The sequence below is a fragment of the Xyrauchen texanus genome, chromosome 25 (assembly GCF_025860055.1).
Source record: "Xyrauchen texanus isolate HMW12.3.18 chromosome 25, RBS_HiC_50CHRs, whole genome shotgun sequence".
Lineage (NCBI taxonomy): Eukaryota > Metazoa > Chordata > Actinopteri > Cypriniformes > Catostomidae > Xyrauchen > Xyrauchen texanus.
In genome coordinates, this window is record NC_068300.1 from 32,527,096 (window position 1) to 32,546,702 (window position 19,607).

Sequence of the window (19,607 nt, forward strand, 5' to 3'; positions counted from 1 at the left end):
TGTTTTTTTTTTTTTTTTTGGGGTCCTTTTTTGAGCTTGCAAACTTTTTGATGTTGCGTCACTATTCATTTTCATTATATGCCAAATTAACCTTGTAAAAACTTAAGCTTTTGTGTTCCACAGCAACATTAGGGTGAGTAAATAATGGTAGAATTAAAATTTTTGGGTTAACTATACTTTTATAACACATTTTCTACTAATTTCTACACTCCATTCTGTGTTCAGATAACTTTGTGAAGCTCTGTGAGGGAATGTTGTATTTACTGCTCTGTGATTGTGACAATGTTGTTTCTGTCTGCAGGAAAAGTGGCAACTCCTCGAGTCTGGGTGACATGGTATCAGGAGGTTGGAAATCCACGTCACCATCTACAGGTGAGAGTGAGTATGACAGTGCCTGAGCGGCATGCTGCTTTGGAGGGGATGTGTGTGGCTGGGAATGCTGCCCCAAATGAGAATAAATTCAGTAGAACTGAAGTTGATCAGTGAGTTTATTCTCCCCTTAATTTTGTTGTTATTCTTTTCTCCTCTTTTAAACATGCATTAGGCATTCTTCATAGGTTAAAGGAATAGTTCACTCAAAAATTAAAATGATGTCATTTTTTGCTCAGCTTCATGTCATTCCATACAAACCCATATGTGGTTATTTTATTTATTTTTTTTTTTAGAGTCTTTCCAACACTCAAGGGGATATTTTGAAAAATCTTTACACAGCCCTTTTCAAAAATGTATTTTATTTTAAGTCTGTCAAGCTCTAAAATGGATGAAACAAAAACACACCATTAACGCGTCTTAAAAGGAATTCATAAGACTTGTGCATTGTAGTCCTTGTAAGTCTTCAAAAAACAACAAAATCTTTGTGTGAGGAAAAAAGCGAAAGTTAAAGGGATAGTTCACCAAAAAAATGAAAATTCTGTCATCATTTACTCACCCTCATGCCATCCCAGATGTGTATGACTTTCTTTCTTTTGCAGAACACAAACAAAGATTTTTAGAAGAATATTTCAACTCTGTAGCTCCATACAATGCAAGTAAATGGTGGCCAGAACTTTGAAGGTCCAAAAATCTAATTAAGGCAGCATAAAGTAATTCATACAACTCCAGTAATTAATATATGTCTTCTGAAGTGATTCAATCACTTTAGGTGAGAAACAGATAAATATTTCAGTCCTTTTTAGTATAAATCTCCACTGTCACTTTTACTTTCAGAATGTAAGAATGTGAAAGTGGAGATTTATAGTAAAAAAAAGGACTTAAATATTGATCTGTTTCTCACCCACACCTATCCTATCACTTCTGAAGACATGGATTAACCACTGGAGTCATATTTTTTACGTTTATGCTGCCTTTATATGCTTTTTGGAGCTTGAAAGGTCTGGTCACCATTCACTTGCATTGTATGGACCTACAGAGCTGAGATATTCTTCTAAAAATCTTAATTTGTGTTCAGCAGAAGAAAGAAAGTCATACATATCTGGGACGACATGAGAGTGAGTAAATAATGAGAGAATTTTAAATTTTGGGTGAGCTATCCCTTTAAATAGTTATTTACTAATAAGCTTGCCCTCAACAGAAACTCATTCTAAATGTCATGTGTATTCTTGTTTAGATTGAAAATCAATGGCACATCAATATGTTACAGGAGGTTTGACGTCATTGATGGCAAACAGCATTGATTCTTGCGTGATTCAAATGAATGTTGCACGTGAAATCGAGTATGCTGGATTGGCTACTTTTGTTTGATAGTCGTGGTCATTATGGAAAAGAAATGCATAAATATTCTTCCATTTCATTTTGTGTTCCCCTAAAAATATTGTAACATAAGGGTTTGAAACGACATGAGAGTGAGTACAGAATTTACATTTTTGGATGAACTATGCCTATAAGATTCAATTGTTAAATCCAAGCAACCACCCATGTCATTTTAATTTGTGTTCTCTTATTTTCAAAAGCCAAACAGAAGCTAAAGCAGGTAGGTGTGTTGACACAGCCATTATTTATGTGTTATACAGCTGAAGAGAATCATACACATCTGTTCTAATTTCATCTTTTACTTTCCTTGCAACTGGTAAGACAGGTGAAACTCATAGCAAGTACAAAGGGACACTTTGGGTTTTTTATTGTGGTTTTATGCCGGCCAAAATACTTTGATTTTTTTATGCCAAATGGGGTTACATTTTTTAACTGCTTGGTCTTTGGATGTGTGCTTGACTAATAGAGTTAAATTCATCTTTAAGGAATATTCCAAGTTTAATCCAAGAGTTTCAGACTGTTGATTATCACAAAAATACATTTCGACTCACCCTCAGCAAAATTCTGGTTTACAGTGAGGCACTTACAATGGAAGTGAATGGGCCCAAACATTAAAATAATCACTGTTTTAAAAGTATAGCCACAAGATGAAAACAATATGTGTGAACATGATTTTAATGTGATAAAAATCACTTACCAACCTTTTCTGTGTTAAGTTATAGCCAATTTTACAACTTTGTTGCCATGGCAACGTACCACCGTAACCATAAAACACTAAAATGGCCATAAAAAATGAAATATGTGAATGTAAGTGCTTTTATAAAATTATAAGCTTCACAATTTTGCCTTTAAACCCTCCAAAAATGATTTAGTCTCAGTAACAGTAATTACAGTAATCTTCTTATAATATAATGTAAGTCTATGGGACAAGTCACTGCACCAGAATAAAGGTTCAAATACACACTGTTTTGAAGGTACAGACAAAAGACTTAAACTTTATATGTCTCAAAATGAGACTATTTCAAGTTTGCAACTCATGTCATGACCATGTAAAGCCGATGGATAGTCATTTCTGCTTTACATCTGCAAAGATACCAGAAAGGGACTGTTGACAGAGAAAAGGCCATCCACAAAAATAATGTCAGCTGTGTAAGTTCATCTGTCTAGAGAAGTATCATTTTGACAACTTTACTGTGCAAATAACAAATTTGTTTTATGTGCATAAAATAAAATTGTAAAATGCAAGCTGCACACTTGTTTTTAAACCCTCCAGAATGCCTTGCCCCATAGACTTCCATTGTAAAAGCATTATTGTAAGTGCGATTTTTGCAAACTGAAAGTTGAGTCAAAATAATTTAGTTTACATTGATTTTGCCAGGCTCTGCCAGTTTGCATTTTTTTGTTTTATATATAGTCTGTTTCATGTATGGTTCATTTGTTTAAATGGTTTATCTGTATTTTATTTTTATAATGTGATGCAAGATGGATATAGAATCTTATCCTACTACACCAATGGGTAAAGCTAAAGGGAAACATTTTAAAACATTCATTAAATGTTGATCCCAAAAAATTTACAGGATTTCTCAGATGCTATCGCTTGATCTTGACTTGCATTGAACCCGTAGAATTCCTTTAATTGATATGCTTGACAAGACAGTATGCGCAGTGATTGTAAGTTACCACTCAGTGTTTTTACACTTTTTACTGATACTATTGAAATTCCAGTTTGGTGTACTTGCTGCTTTAGCTCTGTGTGACTATATCATCTGTCACAGTGCTGCTCTTCTCTTTCTGAATTAGACTGAACACATTCCTCCTTACGATGTGGTGCCGTCCATGAGACCTTTGGTTCTGGTTGGACCTTCACTGAAGGGCTATGAGGTGAGTGCTAGACATCAAGCAGCCCTCTGAATGCCACACTATTACAAGTATTTCTCTTTCACATGTGTCTTCACATGTGTATGTCTGTTGACAGGTGACAGACATGATGCAGAAAGCCCTGTTTGACTTTGTCAAACATCGCTTTGATGGAAGGTGAGTTTGAAAAGACATATAACCTCGTCATGTTTCACATCTTGATGTTAAAAACATGGATATTGTTGTTATTTTGACAGGATTTCTATAACCCGGGTTACCGCTGATCTTTCTCTGGCCAAAAGATCCGTTCTCAACAAGAGGCCCATCATGGAAAGATCCAACACTCGAACCAGTCTGGGTGAGAGCATCACACACTAAAGACATACTTTGAAGTCTGGCCCATGTTCTTCCTCTGTTTTCTCTAGCCTCATGTATTGTTTATCTGTTTGTGCTGTCAGCGGAGGTCCAGAGTGAGATTGAGAGGATTTTTGAACTGGCTAAAACCCTTCAGCTGGTGGTTTTGGATGCAGATACCATTAATCATCCTGCACAGCTCGCTAAAACATCACTAGCTCCCATCATAGTGTACGTCAAGGTCTCATCGCCAAAGGTATGCCCCATAAACGCATGTGTGCTCTGTTTATCCCTGTTAAACCACCCTCAGTGAATGTCACAAGCGTATTTTGTGTTTTGAGATGCTGGTATGTTTGTGTCCCTACCAAGCCTTCTTAACTACAGTGGAAAGAAAAAGTATGTGAACCCTTTGGCTTTACCTGCATTTATGTATAAATTTGTCTTAAAATCTGGTTTGATCTTCATCAAAGATCTTCAAGTTACAATAATGAAAAAATACAATCTGTTTTAACTAATAACACACAAATAATTGTATTGTTGTTGTACATACTGAATACATCATTCAAACATTCACAGTGTATTTTGGAAAAAGTATGTGAACCCCTAGGCTAATAATGTAAAAAAAAGCTAATTAGAATCAGGAGATGGCAAACCTGACATGCAATTAATGAAATGAGATTGGAGGTGTGGGTTTGAGCTACTTTGACTTATAAAAAGCACTAGAAGCATCTGCTGACATGGACCATGCCTTGCAAAACAGAGATTTCAGAAGACCTATGATCAAGAATTGTTGCCTTGCATAAATCTGGAAAGGGTTACAAAGTTATTTTAAAGAGCTTATATATTCATCTGTCCACAGTTAGACAAATTGTCTATAAATGCAGATGATTTATTACTGTGGCTACTCTCCGTAGAAGTGGCCATCCAGCCAAGATGACACAACACACAATGGGCACACCACAGAAAGCTCAATGATGTATAAAGAACCCAAGAGTGACAGCTAAATACTTGAAGGAATCATTGGAACTGGTTAACATCTCTGTTCATGGAGTCTACTATATGGAAAACATTAAACAGGCATGATGTCCATGGCAGGACATCATGAAGGAAGCCGCTGCTTTCCAATAAAAACATAGCGGCATTCCTGAAGTTTGCCAAAGACCACATTGACATTCCAGAACGCTACTGGGAAAATGTTTTGTGGACTGATGAAACTAAGGTTGAATTGTTTGGGAAGAACACACAGCACTACATATGGGGTAAAAAAGGGCACCGCATAACAACATGAAAACATAATTCCAACAGTGTAGCACAGTGGAGGGAGCATCGTAATTAGGGGCTGCTTTGCTGCTTCTGGGCCTGGACCGCTTGTCATCATTGAGGGGGAAAATCGATTCCCAAGTTTATCAAGATTTCCTACAGAATAATGTCAGGGTGGCTGCTCGTCAGCTGAAGCTCAGAAGTAGTTGGGAATGGTCCAAAATTCCTTCAGAACATTTAGGATATCTTGTCATGTCAAGTCATTTTTATTTGTATAGTGCTTTTCACAACACACAGCTTTACAGAAAATTAAGCTTTAACAGAAAAATTATCTGTACAATTTGTAATGTCTTAAAGTCATAATTTTGTGATTTGATAAAAAAAAAATTTTAAAACATGATTGCAAATTGTGCCTTAATCAATAATTAAATAACTAAATAATATTTGTATTTAGACCCCCAGTGAGGAGGCTCAAGGCGACTGTGGCAAGAAACAGAAAACTCCATAAGATGTTTGTCAATAATTTGTGTAGTCCAAGATAACCCAGTTTCTTATTGTTTTTTTTTTCTCGGCAGGTCCTGCAGCGGTTGATAAAGTCGAGGGGTAAATCACAGAGCAAACATCTGAATGTCCAGATGATGGCAGCAGATAAACTGTCTCAGTGTCCTCCTGTGAGTTCATCAAGTTTAACACACACACACACACACACACACACACACACACACAGGTGTGTTGGTGCGGCTATTCTTATGACTCTCCATAGACATAATGATTTTTATACTGTACAAACTAATATAAAAATCTGGTTTAGGTTTTTTTTTCTTATGGGGGTTGGGGGGGTTGATGTCTTGTTATATTTGTATGTTAAGAAAATTCAATAAACATAATTATAAAAAAAAATAAAAAAAAGATTCTATCCCCTAAACCTAAACGTATCCATCAAAAAAAAACTTTTTAAAATGCATTTTTATATTGAAAAAAAAACATTGTTTAGTATGTTTTTTTTAAGTGATTTTAATTATGGAGACACTAGACATGTCCTCATAAACCACATTTATAGCATAATACCCTTGTAATTACCAGTTTGTAACCTAAAAAATGTCCTTGTAAACCACCCAATCCTGCCAACACACACACACAAACAATCCCCTTACACAATTACAGTTGTGTTCAGACACATTTTTTAGTCTTTCAAATACACCACAAGTGTGCAGTATGGTAATGTTGTTAGTATACATTTAAAAAGATAAATGTATACCACCTTATTTGATATCCATTCTGCTTTTAGGTAAATATGTGCATGAGTAATCAATTAACAAGTACTCGTTCAGCTTTAAATATTCAACTAGTATAAACACTACTTGAATATTGCAATTTGATTTTCCCTTGTTCCTTTGCTTGCCGTGGGCAACATTAAAACTGCTTCTCACCTACATTTTGACATTAGTTCTCCCATTATTTAAAATGTTTCTATTGTTTCAGAAGTCTTGGAAAGTTTCAGAAGTCTTGTGCAAATTTCAAATAAGTGATTACTCGATTTTTTTTTTTTTTTGTTCTAAATTACTCTAAATGCCCATCCCTACTTTTAGGCTTTTTACTGTAATTCACTGTCCGGAATAAGGCTCTTAAAAAAGGTATATCCTGAAAACTAAAAAAAAGCACATCAATCTATTACAACTTTTGGAGAGGTTTAGGAGCCATTACACCTTGGGCAGGGACCTGGTTCTTTCACAGCACTTTTTATAGCACAATTAAAAGGCACAATTTGTTCTTTAAAGTCAACATCAACATAGATCCTCTTTTCTTTCTTAATGCTCATTCCTGGTCTTATTGTGCACGATTCATCACGCACATTATATAAACGTTTTGAATATCCACTTTCACTTGGGAATTCATCAGATTACAGAAGTAAAATGAATTGCAAAGTTTGCAATACAATAGTCGTTTCACATTGACTTTAAAGCACAGTGTATAAAAACACCCTATTACCCACCAGTCTCAAAACCCAAACAAAGTGAATAGATGTGTTTCCTACATCAGTGGCTGTATCAGGAAGAAAGAAAGGAAGAAAGAAATGCTTCCCACTTGATTGATAGAACTTCAACTATTTAAGGAAGCCCTTTAGCTTAATTCTTAACCAAATCTGTTGATACTGGTCTTGCTATAGTTATAGTGATGTAGTCACTTGCTTTTCCAAACCACATTCTGACGAAAGCCATGTTTCATGTTGTTCCATAGAGCCATTATCCTACCTGTCGCTCAATGCCATATCCCACCACCTGACCACCATCACAAGATATTTGAAATAATATCTTCTAATTCCATCCCCCGCATGTCATCTTCTCCTCCACCCTGTCTTCCCATCAGGAGATGTTTGACATCATTTTGGATGAGAACCAATTGGAGGACGCCTGTGAGCACCTCGCCGAATATCTGGAGGTTTACTGGCGAGCCACTCATCTGCCAGGCACTGCCCCTCTCAACCCTTTAATGGAGCAAAATCTGATGACCCCTGCCTCAGCAATCTCCAGCCTACAGGTGAGGTGGTCTGTGTGGATGGGTGACCGCTGGCAGTGTGAACACCCCTTGAGTCTTGCAGTTATATATGCATTGACCTAGATAGACCAGAGGCCACCAGACCTAGTATGGGAACTTATTGATCAGCCAGGTAGTCAAGAACTGTGTTTTTGTACCAGGACTGTGCTAAAAATACACATAATCGTCCAGAATGGAGTGTCCTGCTGTGCTTTAGATAGTTTGTTGTCAACTTGATAGATGGCAGATGAACCACAAACTTTAAAAAATATGCACCTGATTTCTGTGCTAAAATGTTCTAGTCCATGTCTGCTTCAAGATATTTCAAAGTCAAATTTAATGTCAAGTGATCTCATTTTAATGATACATCTGTCATTCCCAAAAGGTCAAAATTGCACAAAAATGCTGCATCCAAATTTGCATAGTATTCATCCTAAATAGTATTCATGATATTAATTGGCATGTCCCAAATCAAAGTACGTTGAAAATACACTGCAAAAGAAATCATTGTAATCGAAGTATTTTTGTCCTGTTTTTCTGTAAAAATATCTAAGCATCCTGTAAATAGAACACATTTACTTATTAAGTCTTGTTTTTCAGTTATCACATAAACGTGCGCTACCCAGACGGATTTCGTGGTTACGCGCTATATCCATGTTTGTATCTGCATCTCCCTCTGAATGCAGTTAGATTCGTTATACAATATGGAATAGCCTTTCTGTGGACCCTCTTTCTACTCCAGGCCCCCCTCGGGACAAAAGGTCCAGTTGCACCCCCTTATCGGCAGCCCTGGCTATACATTTTAGCTAGATGCTAACACTCATATGCAAATGCAAACTGTATGCGGCAAGCGAGTCTGTGGTATTTAGAGAAAATGACAATTACAGGAGTTTGCCTGCCCATATAATCTTTGAGTGATAAAGGGTAAACGTATTTGGCTTGCTGCAACGGAGAGGCTCAATGACGAGGCTCGACTCGAGTTCTGATTTAACCCCCTAAGGGACTTTTTAATATATGGAGGAAGCTGTAGGACAGGAACTCAGATTAAGTTTGATTGGAGAGGAGGTGGAGGGATGCCTCAAAGACTGCCACTAAAGTAAGCATTGTCTTATATATTCCTCCCAATCCTTTGTGTAAGAACTCCATTTAATGGTAGTATTTCCCAATACTAGCACACTAGCTCACTTACACACTCACTGTCTTACTAAACACTGAAAAATATGTACTTTCGCATCACCCAACCGAGTACATACTTTTAGTGCATAGTATAAGTATGCGAATTAGGATGCAGCCAATGTTTCACAGAAAAGGGTTTTAGTACACATGTAACATACGGGTATGTAATGCCTCATCTGAAACCAGGAGAATGATGCCTTTGGAGGCTGTTTACAGAGGTAGGAAGGGATGAAGGCGTGTCCAATTTTATTTTGTTTCTAGGGAAGGTACCTATGTATGCAAACGGTGTCTTTTAAGACATTGACTAATAGGTCACCGAGGCAACAAGGCAGCTACCTTAGGATTCAGACCCAGACAAAATATAGCATGTAAAACATGTTTTTATTTAAACATGAACCTTGTAAACCAGCAAATTGTATTTCACAGAGATTTACTGTCTACATATAATGATCCATGTACACAGTCCATGTATTCGTGAATTAGCTTGGCCATTGTTACATACACCTTGTCTTGTTTCTCTGTTGCCCTTTAACTGCCATTTTTGTCACCTTTGTATTCCTTAGTTTTCACTTTTGTCCCTTGTGTAGCTCCTTAGTCTCTTTGTTAGCTTTCTTGTTCACTTGTCATTGTTTAAGAACTACACTTCCCAGCATCCACCTGCCATCATCACTGCCATTTTGTTCATTGTTCTCACCTGTGTCTTATTCAGTCATCACTCACTGTGTATTTAAGCCCTGTTTTTTGTTCACTCCTTGTCGTTCGTTGTTTGTTGTTAGCCTGGTTTGTGTTCCCTGCCCGAGTTCTCTGTCTTGTTCCTTCGTGTTTAGTTTTCAGTTTTCAGTTTTCAGTTCTATTTTCCCCATTGAGGGTTGTTCCTTTGTGTTTTTCTTGCTTGTTTATTTAATAAAGTGAAACTGCATTTAGATCCGCATCTCCTCATCTGCCTTGCTGCTCAAGCGTTACACCCATGCATTTATTCAGAACTCAAAGCCAAATCTCCAGTGACAATTCCTTTCTGCTTTAATCAGTTTATGTTCACAATTAACAATAAGGCCACAAATGGCAAGTCATGTATATTTGGGTATGACAGAGCAAGTATTTCTCTTTTTTGACAACAGAAAAGTTATAAAGTAAGCATTTGTCAGTTCTATTCATTCCTGCACTCCATTTTCTCTGTTGTCTGTTGTCTTGGGTCCAAAGAAGCATTTAATAATGACATTTTGTAAGTCTGAATCTGTCTGTTCTGTGTCTCATTCATGCCTGACATCTTTGCAGTTCTCTGAAACACAGGAATTAATTGAATGAACGCTTACAAACCTACGGTGAGTAGGTGGGATGGTCAATGTGACTTTTCCCACACAGACTGTAATAAAAAAACACACCCCGATTCGTCTTTACATCCTCCAGTTTCTTTAACCCCTCCAAATGGAAATGGCCATGTGACAAAGCACTGGGAAAAAATCATATATGCAAATATATGATTTTTATACTCTGTTGTGTTTAAACAAACATTTTGTCCTGATTTTTGTGTAATTTTGGAGACATGTAGCTCACTTGTTATTTTTATTTTGATGTATTAACTCATTTGTCAAAATTTTGTTATGTAAAACCTTATTTTTTACTTCATAAAAATTATTAAAGGCTTTAAATGACTCAAAATGTTCAAGCAGGTAACAAACCTTAACTTTCTCTAAAAATCACATTAAAATATCCTTTGAATATGACTGAATGAGTATAAGCTATCAATCGCTATTTTACTGACCATTCTTTTGGCATTAATGTGAGGTCAGTGTTTCTAAAAGGGGCGCACACTGTTAGGTGTAATTGCTCATAAAAGTGTAGACAGCATTTCAGTCTCTGGTGGTTTAGAGGTGTAGTGTTTTTAAAGATGGAGGGAATGTTTCTCAAATTATTTTGTTGCACTTCTGTAGATCATGCTTGTAAAGGTGTAGGTCATGCTTGTAAAGCTGTTTAGATCATGTTTGTAATGTGTTGGTCATGTTTGTAAAGGTGTTGGTCATGTTTGTGAAAGTGTAGGTCATGTATAAAAGTATAGGTCATGTTTGTAAAGGGGTAGGTCATGTTTATACAAGTGTAGATGATACTTACAAAGGTAATATGATTGCAAAAGTGTGCATCGTGTCTGTTAAGGTGTAGATATTGTTTGTACGGGTGTAGGTCATGTTTGTTAAAGTGTAGGTCATGTTTGTAAAGGTGTAGGCCATGTTTATGAAGGTTTAGATCATGTTTGTAAAGGTGTAGGTCATGTTTATAAAGGTTTACGTCATGTTTATGAAGGTTTAGGTCATGTTTGTAAAGGTGTAGATCATGTTTGTAAAGGTTTAGGTCATGTTTGGTAAGGTGTAGGTCATGTTTATAAAGGTTTAGGTCATGTTTGTTAAGGTGTAGGTCATGTATGTAAAGGTGTTGGTCATGTTTGTAAAGGTGTAGGTCATGTTTATAAAAGTGTAGTTCATATTTGCAAAAGTGTAGGTTATGTTTATAAAGGTGTAGATCATGTTTGTAAAAGTGCAGGGCGTGTTTCTTAAGGTGTATGTCATGTTTGTAAAGGTGTAGGTCATGTTTGTAAAGGTGTAGATCATGTTTATAAAGGTTTAGGTCATGTTTGTAAAGGTGTAGATCATGTTTGTAAAGGTTTAGGTCATGTTTGTAAAGGTGTAGGTCATGTTTATAAAGGTTTAGGTCATGTTTGTTAAGGTGTAGGTCATGTTTATAAAGGTTTAGGTCATGTTTGTAAAGGTGTAGGTCATGTTTATAAAGATTTAGGTCATGTTTGTAAAGGTGTAGATCATGTTTGTAAAGGTTTAGGTCATGTTTGTAAAGGTGTAGGTCATGTTTGTAAAGGTGTAGGTCATGTTTATAAAGGTTTAGGTCATGTTTGTAAAGGTGTAGATCATGTTTGTAAAGGTTTAGGTCATGTTTGTAAAGGTGTAGGTCATGTTTATAAAGGTTTAGGTTATGTTTATAAAGGTTTAGGTCATGTTTGTTAAGGTGTAGGTCATGTTTATAAAGGTTTAGGTCATGTTTGTTAAGGTGTAGGTCATGTTTATAAAGGTGTAGATCATGTTTGTATAAGTGCAGGGCGTGTTTCTTAAGGTGTAGGTCATGTTTATAAAGGTGTATGGCGTGTTTGTAAAGGTGTAGGGCGTGTTTGTAATAGTGTAGATGATGTTTACAAAGATAATATGATTGTAAAAGTGTACATCATGCCTGTTAAGGTGTAGATAATGTTTATAAAGGTGTAGGTTATGTTTATAAAGGTTTAGGTCATGTTTGTTAAGGTGTAGGTCATGTTTATAAAGGTTTAGGTCATGTTTGTAAAGGTGTAGGTCGTGTTTATAAAGGTTTAGGTCATGTTTGTTAAGGTTTAGGTCATGTTTATAAAGGTTTAGGTCATGTTTGTAAAGGTGTAGGTCATGTATGTAAAGGTGTTGGTCATGTTTGTAAAGGTGCAGGTCATGTTTATAAAGGTGTAGATCATGTTTGTATAAGTGCAGGGCGTGTTTCTTAAGGTGTAGGTCATGTTTATAAAGGTGTATGGCGTGTTTGTAAAGGTGTAGGGCGTGTTTGTAATAGTGTAGATGATGTTTACAAAGATAATATGATTGTAAAAGTGTACATCATGCCTGTTAAGGTGTAGATAATGTTTATAAAGGTGTAGGTTATGTTTATAAAGGTTTAGGTCATGTTTGTTAAGGTGTAGGTCATGTTTATAAAGGTTTAGGTCATGTTTGTAAAGGTGTAGGTCATGTATGTAAAGGTGTTGGTCATGTTTGTAAAGGTGCAGGTCATGTTTATAAAAGTGTAGTTCATATTTGCAAAAGTGTAGGTCATGTTTATAAAGGTGTAGATCAAGTTTGTATAAGTGCAGGGCGTGTTTCTTAAGGTGTAGGTCATGTTTATAAAGGTGTATGGCGTGTTTGTAAAGGTGTAGGGCGTGTTTGTAATAGTGTAGATGATGTTTACAAAGATAATATGATTGTAAAAGTGTACATCATGCCTGTTAAGGTGTAGATAATGTTTATAAAGGTGTAGGTTATGTTTATAAAGGTTTAGGTCATGTTTGTTAAGGTGTAGGTCATGTTTATAAAGGTTTAGGTCATGTTTGTAAAGGTGTAGGTCATGTATGTAAAGGTGTTGGTCATGTTTGTAAAGGTGCAGGTCATGTTTATAAAAGTGTAGTTCATATTTGCAAAAGTGTAGGTCATGTTTATAAAGGTGTAGATCAAGTTTGTATAAGTGCAGGGCGTGTTTCTTAAGGTGTAGGTCATGTTTATAAAGGTGTATGGCGTGTTTGTAAAGGTGTAGATGATGTTTACAAAGTTAATATGATTGTAAAAGTGTACATCATGCCTGTTAAGGTGTAGATAGTGTTTATAAAGGTGTAGGTCATTTTTATAATTATATCGGGGTTATATCTTTACAAGAATGCCCTGGTATTTTTAATGACCACAGAGACTCAGGACCTCAGTTTAACTTGTCATTGAAAAGACAGTACTTTTTTACAGTATTGTGTCCCTTCCACTATACTGTGGCATTAGGGCCCACGCAGACTACTGGGTGAGCACCCCCTGCTGGCCTCCCTAATACTTCTTCCTGCAGCAAACTTAGTTTTCCCCAGGAGGTCTCCAATCCAGGTATTGGCCTGGCTCCCCCCTGCTTAGCTTTAGTGGGCAATCAGGTGAGAGCTGTAGGGTGATATGGCTGCTGGCTTAATGATTGTAAAGGTGTAGGTCATGTTTGTATAGCTGTAGGTCATGTTTCTAAAGGTATAGATCATGTTTGTAAAGGTGTAGGTCGTGTTTATAAAGGTTTAGTTAGTGTTTGTAAAGGTATAGGTCATGTTTCTAAAGGTATAGTTTGTGTTTCTAAAGGTTTAGTTCGTGTTTGTAAAGGTATAGGTCATGTTTTAAAGGTATTGGTCATGTTTGTAAAGGTATAGGTCATGTTTCTAAAGGTATAGTTTGTGTTTCTAAAGGTTTAGGTCATGTTTTAAAGGTATAGGTCATGTTTTAAAGGTATAGGTTGTGTTTATAAAGGTTTAGTTCATGTTTATAAAGGTATAGGTCATGCTTATAAAGGTATAGGTCATGTTTGTAAAGGTATAGGTCATGTTTTAAAGGTATAGGTCATGTTTGTAAAGGTATAGGTCATGTTTGTAAAGGTATAGGTCATGTTTGTAAAGGTATAGGTCATGTTTTAAAGGTATAGGTCATGTTTGTAAAGGTATAGGTCATGTTTGTAAAGGTATATGTCATGCTTATAAAGGTATAGGTCATGTTTTAAAGGTATAGGTCATGTTTTAAAGGTATAGGTCATGTTTGTAAAGGTATAGGTCATGTTTGTAAAGGTATAGGTCAGGTTTGTAAAGGTATAGGTCATGTTTTAAAGGTATATGTCATGTTTCTAAAGGTTTAGTTCGGTTTAAAGGTATAGGTCATGTTTGTAAAGGTATAGGTCATGTTTGTAAAGGTATAGGTCATGTTTGTAAAGGTATAGGTCATGTTTTAAAGGTATATGTCATGTTTCTAAAGGTTTAGTTCGGTTTAAAGGTATAGGTCATGTTTCTAAAGGTTTAGTTCATGTTTATAAAGGTATAGGTCATGCTTATAAAGGTATAGATCATGTTTGTAAAGGTGTAGGTCATGTTTATAAAGGTTTATGTCATGTTTTTAAAGCCATAGTTCATGTTTATAAAGGTATAAGTCATGCTTATAAAGGTGTAGGCCATGTAAACGTGTAGGTTGTGTTTCTGAAAGTGTAGGTCATGTTTGTAAAGGTGTAGGTTGTGTATTTACAGTTGTAGATCTTGTTTTCAAAGGTATAGGTCATGTTTATAAAGGTATAAGTTGTGTTTCTAATGGTTTAGTTCGTGTTTATAAAGGTATAAGTCATGCTTATAAAGGTATAGGTCATGATTGTAAAGGTGTAGACCATGTAAACATGTAGTTTGTGTTTCTGAAAGTGTAGGCCATATTTGTAAAGGCGTAGGTCCTGTTTGTAAAGGTGTAGATCATGTTTATAAAGGCATAGGTCCTGTTTGTAGAGGTGTAGGTCATGTTTATAAAGGTGTAGGTCATGTTTATAAAGGCTTAGGTCATGTTTGTAAAGGTTTAGGACATGTAAATATTTTGGTCGTGTTTCTAAAGGTGTAGGTCATATATTTACAAGTGTAGGTCATGTATTTACAGGTGTACATCTTGTTTTCAAAGGTATAGGTCATGTTTATAAAGGTGTAGGTCAAGTTTGTAAAGATGTAAAGGTATGCTTAAATCAGGGCTCAACAATTAGGATTTTTTTCTGCTGGCCCGTTCAGGCCTGTAGTTCAGATTTTTATTTGCCCTGCCTACATTTTCATTTGCCTCACCACAACTCTGATACATATTATTTTATCAATTAATTTTAATGTGCCAGAAAATATATGTATACAATGGTTTACAATGTATATTATACATTACATTTCAGAAAAGAAAAAACAACCTTCCAAAATTGGTGGAAATTATAAAATTGGTATATAATTATATAATGTTACTCTTAATGTAATGACAAGCATTCATAAACACACTTTTGCTGGACAGTCAAGTTAAGTTTTATTTATAGAGAACATTTATGACATGTGATGCAAAACAGAATGACATGTGATGCAAACCTTTATTGATTGGTTTATAATTTTAAAACTTTCTTACTAATGCTTCAAAATCTGTCACAAGTAATTCTCGCAATTTTGGCAAAACCTTATCTATGTCAGCCAGATAGATAATGTTACCTTGGTGACAAGTTTAAAGGGGTCATGAAATGCTCTTTTTTATAGTTTTATTTTATTCCATGAGGTCCACTGATAATGTTAGTAAATGTTAAAAACATTATGAATTAAAAGAAACTGTTTACTCATGGTTTCTGCGATCACGTCCAAGTGATTTAACTGCCCCATCCTTCAATAACAGTTCCTTTGCAAAGCTTGAATTGTATTATGACTAGTATGATATGAGCCGAACATATAATCGACTCTAAAATACGTTAAAGACACATCCACATCCAGTTTCCAGTATCAGTCCATCATGTTTTCATACTCCAACAACTAAAAATAACGCAGATCGGCGAAAGAACACGAGGCAGCTAAATGACAGAGAGCTTCTCCTCTTCAGAGTTGTAACTTGACACGGCATCTTTTAAAAGCAGATCGAGATATGTATCATGCGGTCAAAGACGTCTGTCTATGAATGTTTATATAGAAAAACATTTAAACCCAGATAGGCACATAAAAGTTTCCTGTGTAAGTCCAGTTTGGATGATTCTCCCATGACAAGCCCTATCTCTCTTCTCTTCAACTGTGTGATTGACTGAGCATAGGCGTTGCATATGCAGATGTATTTGGTCATTGTGACGTCACAAGTTCCATGAATTCCAAATGAGACGTTTTTTCAGCTTGGTTTAAATAAATGCTCTTTTTCTATTAAGGAGGAAGTTATATGTCTCTTATATGTCAAAAGATCAAGGAAAATTTGATTCCCCATGTCATGACCCCTTTAAACAACAGTGTTTAATGCCTCAGAGAAACCAAACGTTAAAGTTTGCAGGGATTGACCGTTCAAACAAACAGACATTCTTCTTGTTGAGCCCTATGCAATGCACCTCTTTTGAGATTAATTAAATTCATGATAAAAATTCATCAAAATATATAGTTTAAAAACATGTTGGAAATACTGTTTAAATCACAGAGGTTAGAACTGAACTTAATATGTAATTGCTTTATCTGTCCATTTCAGTCAAATGATTTGAACTCTCATATGGCAGTGTAAACTTTCCATTTGAAAAGGCCTTTTCAAATTCTATCATTTCTATCCCATTACACTACACCTTTTTCTGACCCTGTACACCTTTTTAGTTTGCATTTTTTTCTTTTTCCAAAACAAGCTGCACATTCTGTCATCTCAAAATCCTCTTATTATGCACCTTGCTGATGTTAGCACTGTACAACCTCATGACTTCCATATGGTAATTTCACAAAGCAGATACCACTGCCTGTTTTCCTGCATTTTCAAGTAATCTGTCATTTGTAAAGCCTTGGCTCTGGAAAAGGGGTGGTATCTGACCACACAGACTGATGCTTTGTGAATGTGACAACCCCTCTTAACTTCCCTTTAAATGCAACCTCTTTGTTTCTAAAACTTACAGAATCTTTTTGCTCCAGAGGAAAATGTGTAACAAAGTGTAATGCATAACAAGTTTGATATAAATCACCAATCGGATTTGTGTACAAACCATAGAAACCAGGCACTTTAAATTTCCTAATGTCCTCGTTGAGGCATAACTGTCTCTAAAAACTCCTATTCTCCGCTCCCATTATGTGTTTTATATATGTGTGTTTACTGTGTGTATATGGGTCTTGCTGTCTTCTAAATGACTCATTTTTCTTTGGAGTGAAAACAAACAAACAGAGGAAACGTGTGACCTCAATATGGTTTAGAGTTGTTATCTCTCTCTTTCTATCTCAGAACCAGCAGCTGTTGCCTGCCGGGGGTGGAGGGGTGGTTGAGGAGGAGGAGCAGGGTGAGCAGGACAGCCTCATGCCCTCCGACGAGGCCAGTGACTCCCGCTCTCTCTGCCGAGGGGGCTCTAGCTCCCTACAACCCCCCGAGGACGAGGAAGAAGAGGAGGAAGAGGAGGATGAATACGAACCCCACAGCCACTCCCATACGTACCGGGACATGTACCCGCCCAACCGTAACCACCCCGCAAGCATCCACAGCGCTAATGGGCACGAGTCAGAGGACCGACTCCTTCAACAGCGAGAATCACAAGATGGACACAACCAGCGCAACAATCAACAGCGTACACGCGCCTGGCCGAGAGACAACTACTGAGCACCCTCCTGTACGAGTTAGGAGAAGAGGGTTGGGTCGTGAATTGGAATAATTGGGTGATGGGATTGGTGAGGAACTAGGAACCACACAGTGTGTGGATGAAACTAACCATGGTTGAAGAATAGATTATTTTGTTTTATAAGCTTATGTGGTTATTATTGTTGAGAGATTGTACTACATTTGCCTTTAAAAAGCAGGGTAGCTTTTCTCCTTAAAGCCCAAATGTAGGTTTATATCGAAACAACATTTGAGCTTCCTCTGGAGAAAAACCCTTACCGGAGTCAAATATTATTTTGCGTATCACGCCCTGCTGGGGGAAAAAAACAGCTTAAAGTGGTTTTCTGATTTTAGCTGGTCTGTTTGCTGGTTTTAGGAGGGTTTTGGGCACTTCTGAGCTTGTCAGACTTGGAGACCTGCGTAAACCAGCTAAGACTAGCAAACCAGCTTAGAATAGTTTAAGCTTTTTTTCAGCAGGGAGAAGCTTGATTTTACCCTCTCCTTGAACCTAATGAGCACAGAAGGTATTATGGGATAAGGAAAAGCACTTTTACAGCATGAAATGGTAGTCATAATGAAAGATATTGTAGCATTTTGTTGCATCTTAAAGACTTAAAGACTTATTTTTTGCTAGCGTGCTTTCAAATGTGAATATATAATTTTTTTGGCTCAAGCCTGACAGCAGTTCTTGTGTATTTGTATCATAATGATTTGCTCATTGGATGTCCTCTGGACAACTGTAATAATTCAGGCAACTGACATGAGCAGTCACTTTTTTGTCACATCCAGATGTAGCACACATTTCCACTTGCAGAAGCACCACATATTTAGAAAGGGAATTCAGGGCACACAGGTTTATGCTCTGCTTTTGTGGAGTGCAACTGCTTATTCGGTCTGTAGTCTGGATTTGCACTTAAGATACATTCCAGTTTTAAAAAGAAAAGAAGCTGTTGATCATCCTTTCACATCTTAGCATGTACTTTTGTAATGCTAATAGCAAGTGATGGAAAAACAGACCATAGAGAGGAAGATTGAATAGGACAGTGTTTCTTTCTGAAACATCTTGCTAAAACCACCTTATGGGTGGTAGCTGTGTTTTGGAACATGATGACCGCTGATATTTGGTCCATGATTATGCAAGCTGGTGGCGACCTCACTGAGATGACCTTGACCTCCTTGCAGGTCCTAGCTTACGGTGGTCAAGCTGTTTTTTGGAACCTGGTAGCTGTTTTTTTTTCCTGGTTCAAGATGGTTAACCATCTAAACCAGCTTGGATCTGCTAATGACGTGCTAGAAATCAGCAGTGTTGGGGAGTAACGGAATACATATAATGGGAATACGTATTTAAAATATGAAAAATGAGTAACTGTATTCCATTACCGTTTCAATTTAAATAGTTGGTTATCAGTATACAGTTACATTCAAAAATTATTTGGATTACTGAAGAGGCACGATTATATTTTTTCTATCAAGAAAATCCATGTTTGATCACATTTATTCATTTATTTATTTTTGTATTTTTTTCCTGTAAAATATAAAAAAATCCTTGAAACACGATAAATGTATTTTATCTTGTTTTAGGAGCAACACTGCATAAGATATTTAGGCTTTTTGTAGAGAATGTATTATAAAGTTTAGTGTAATTATTATTACTCTACTGCCATTTTTTTCACTTGTTTATTGTCAAAATGAGTGAAAAAAAAAAATCAGTGCTGAAAAGGTAATCCTAAGTATTTAGATTTCATTACTGACCTTGAGTAATCTAATGATATATGTTAAAAATTACATTTTCAT

The 19,607-nt window shown here is 36.3% G+C and overlaps 1 protein-coding gene across 1 annotated transcript in view; it reads left to right on the forward strand.

Annotated features, from left to right (window-relative positions):
- LOC127618830 (voltage-dependent L-type calcium channel subunit beta-3-like) overlaps positions 1-17,976 on the forward strand; it is a 44,528-nt gene extending 26,552 nt beyond the window's left edge. The window contains exons 6-14 of the mRNA XM_052091472.1: positions 302-378; positions 1,950-1,969; positions 3,550-3,630; positions 3,725-3,783; positions 3,864-3,964; positions 4,065-4,216; positions 5,796-5,891; positions 7,588-7,758; positions 17,448-17,976. Coding sequence (XP_051947432.1) covers positions 302-378; positions 1,950-1,969; positions 3,550-3,630; positions 3,725-3,783; positions 3,864-3,964; positions 4,065-4,216; positions 5,796-5,891; positions 7,588-7,758; positions 17,448-17,816 — 1,126 coding nt within the window. The 3' untranslated portion in view covers positions 17,817-17,976. The remainder of the gene's footprint in view (positions 1-301; positions 379-1,949; positions 1,970-3,549; positions 3,631-3,724; positions 3,784-3,863; positions 3,965-4,064; positions 4,217-5,795; positions 5,892-7,587; positions 7,759-17,447) is intronic.
- Positions 17,977-19,607: the final 1,631 nt, after the last annotated feature.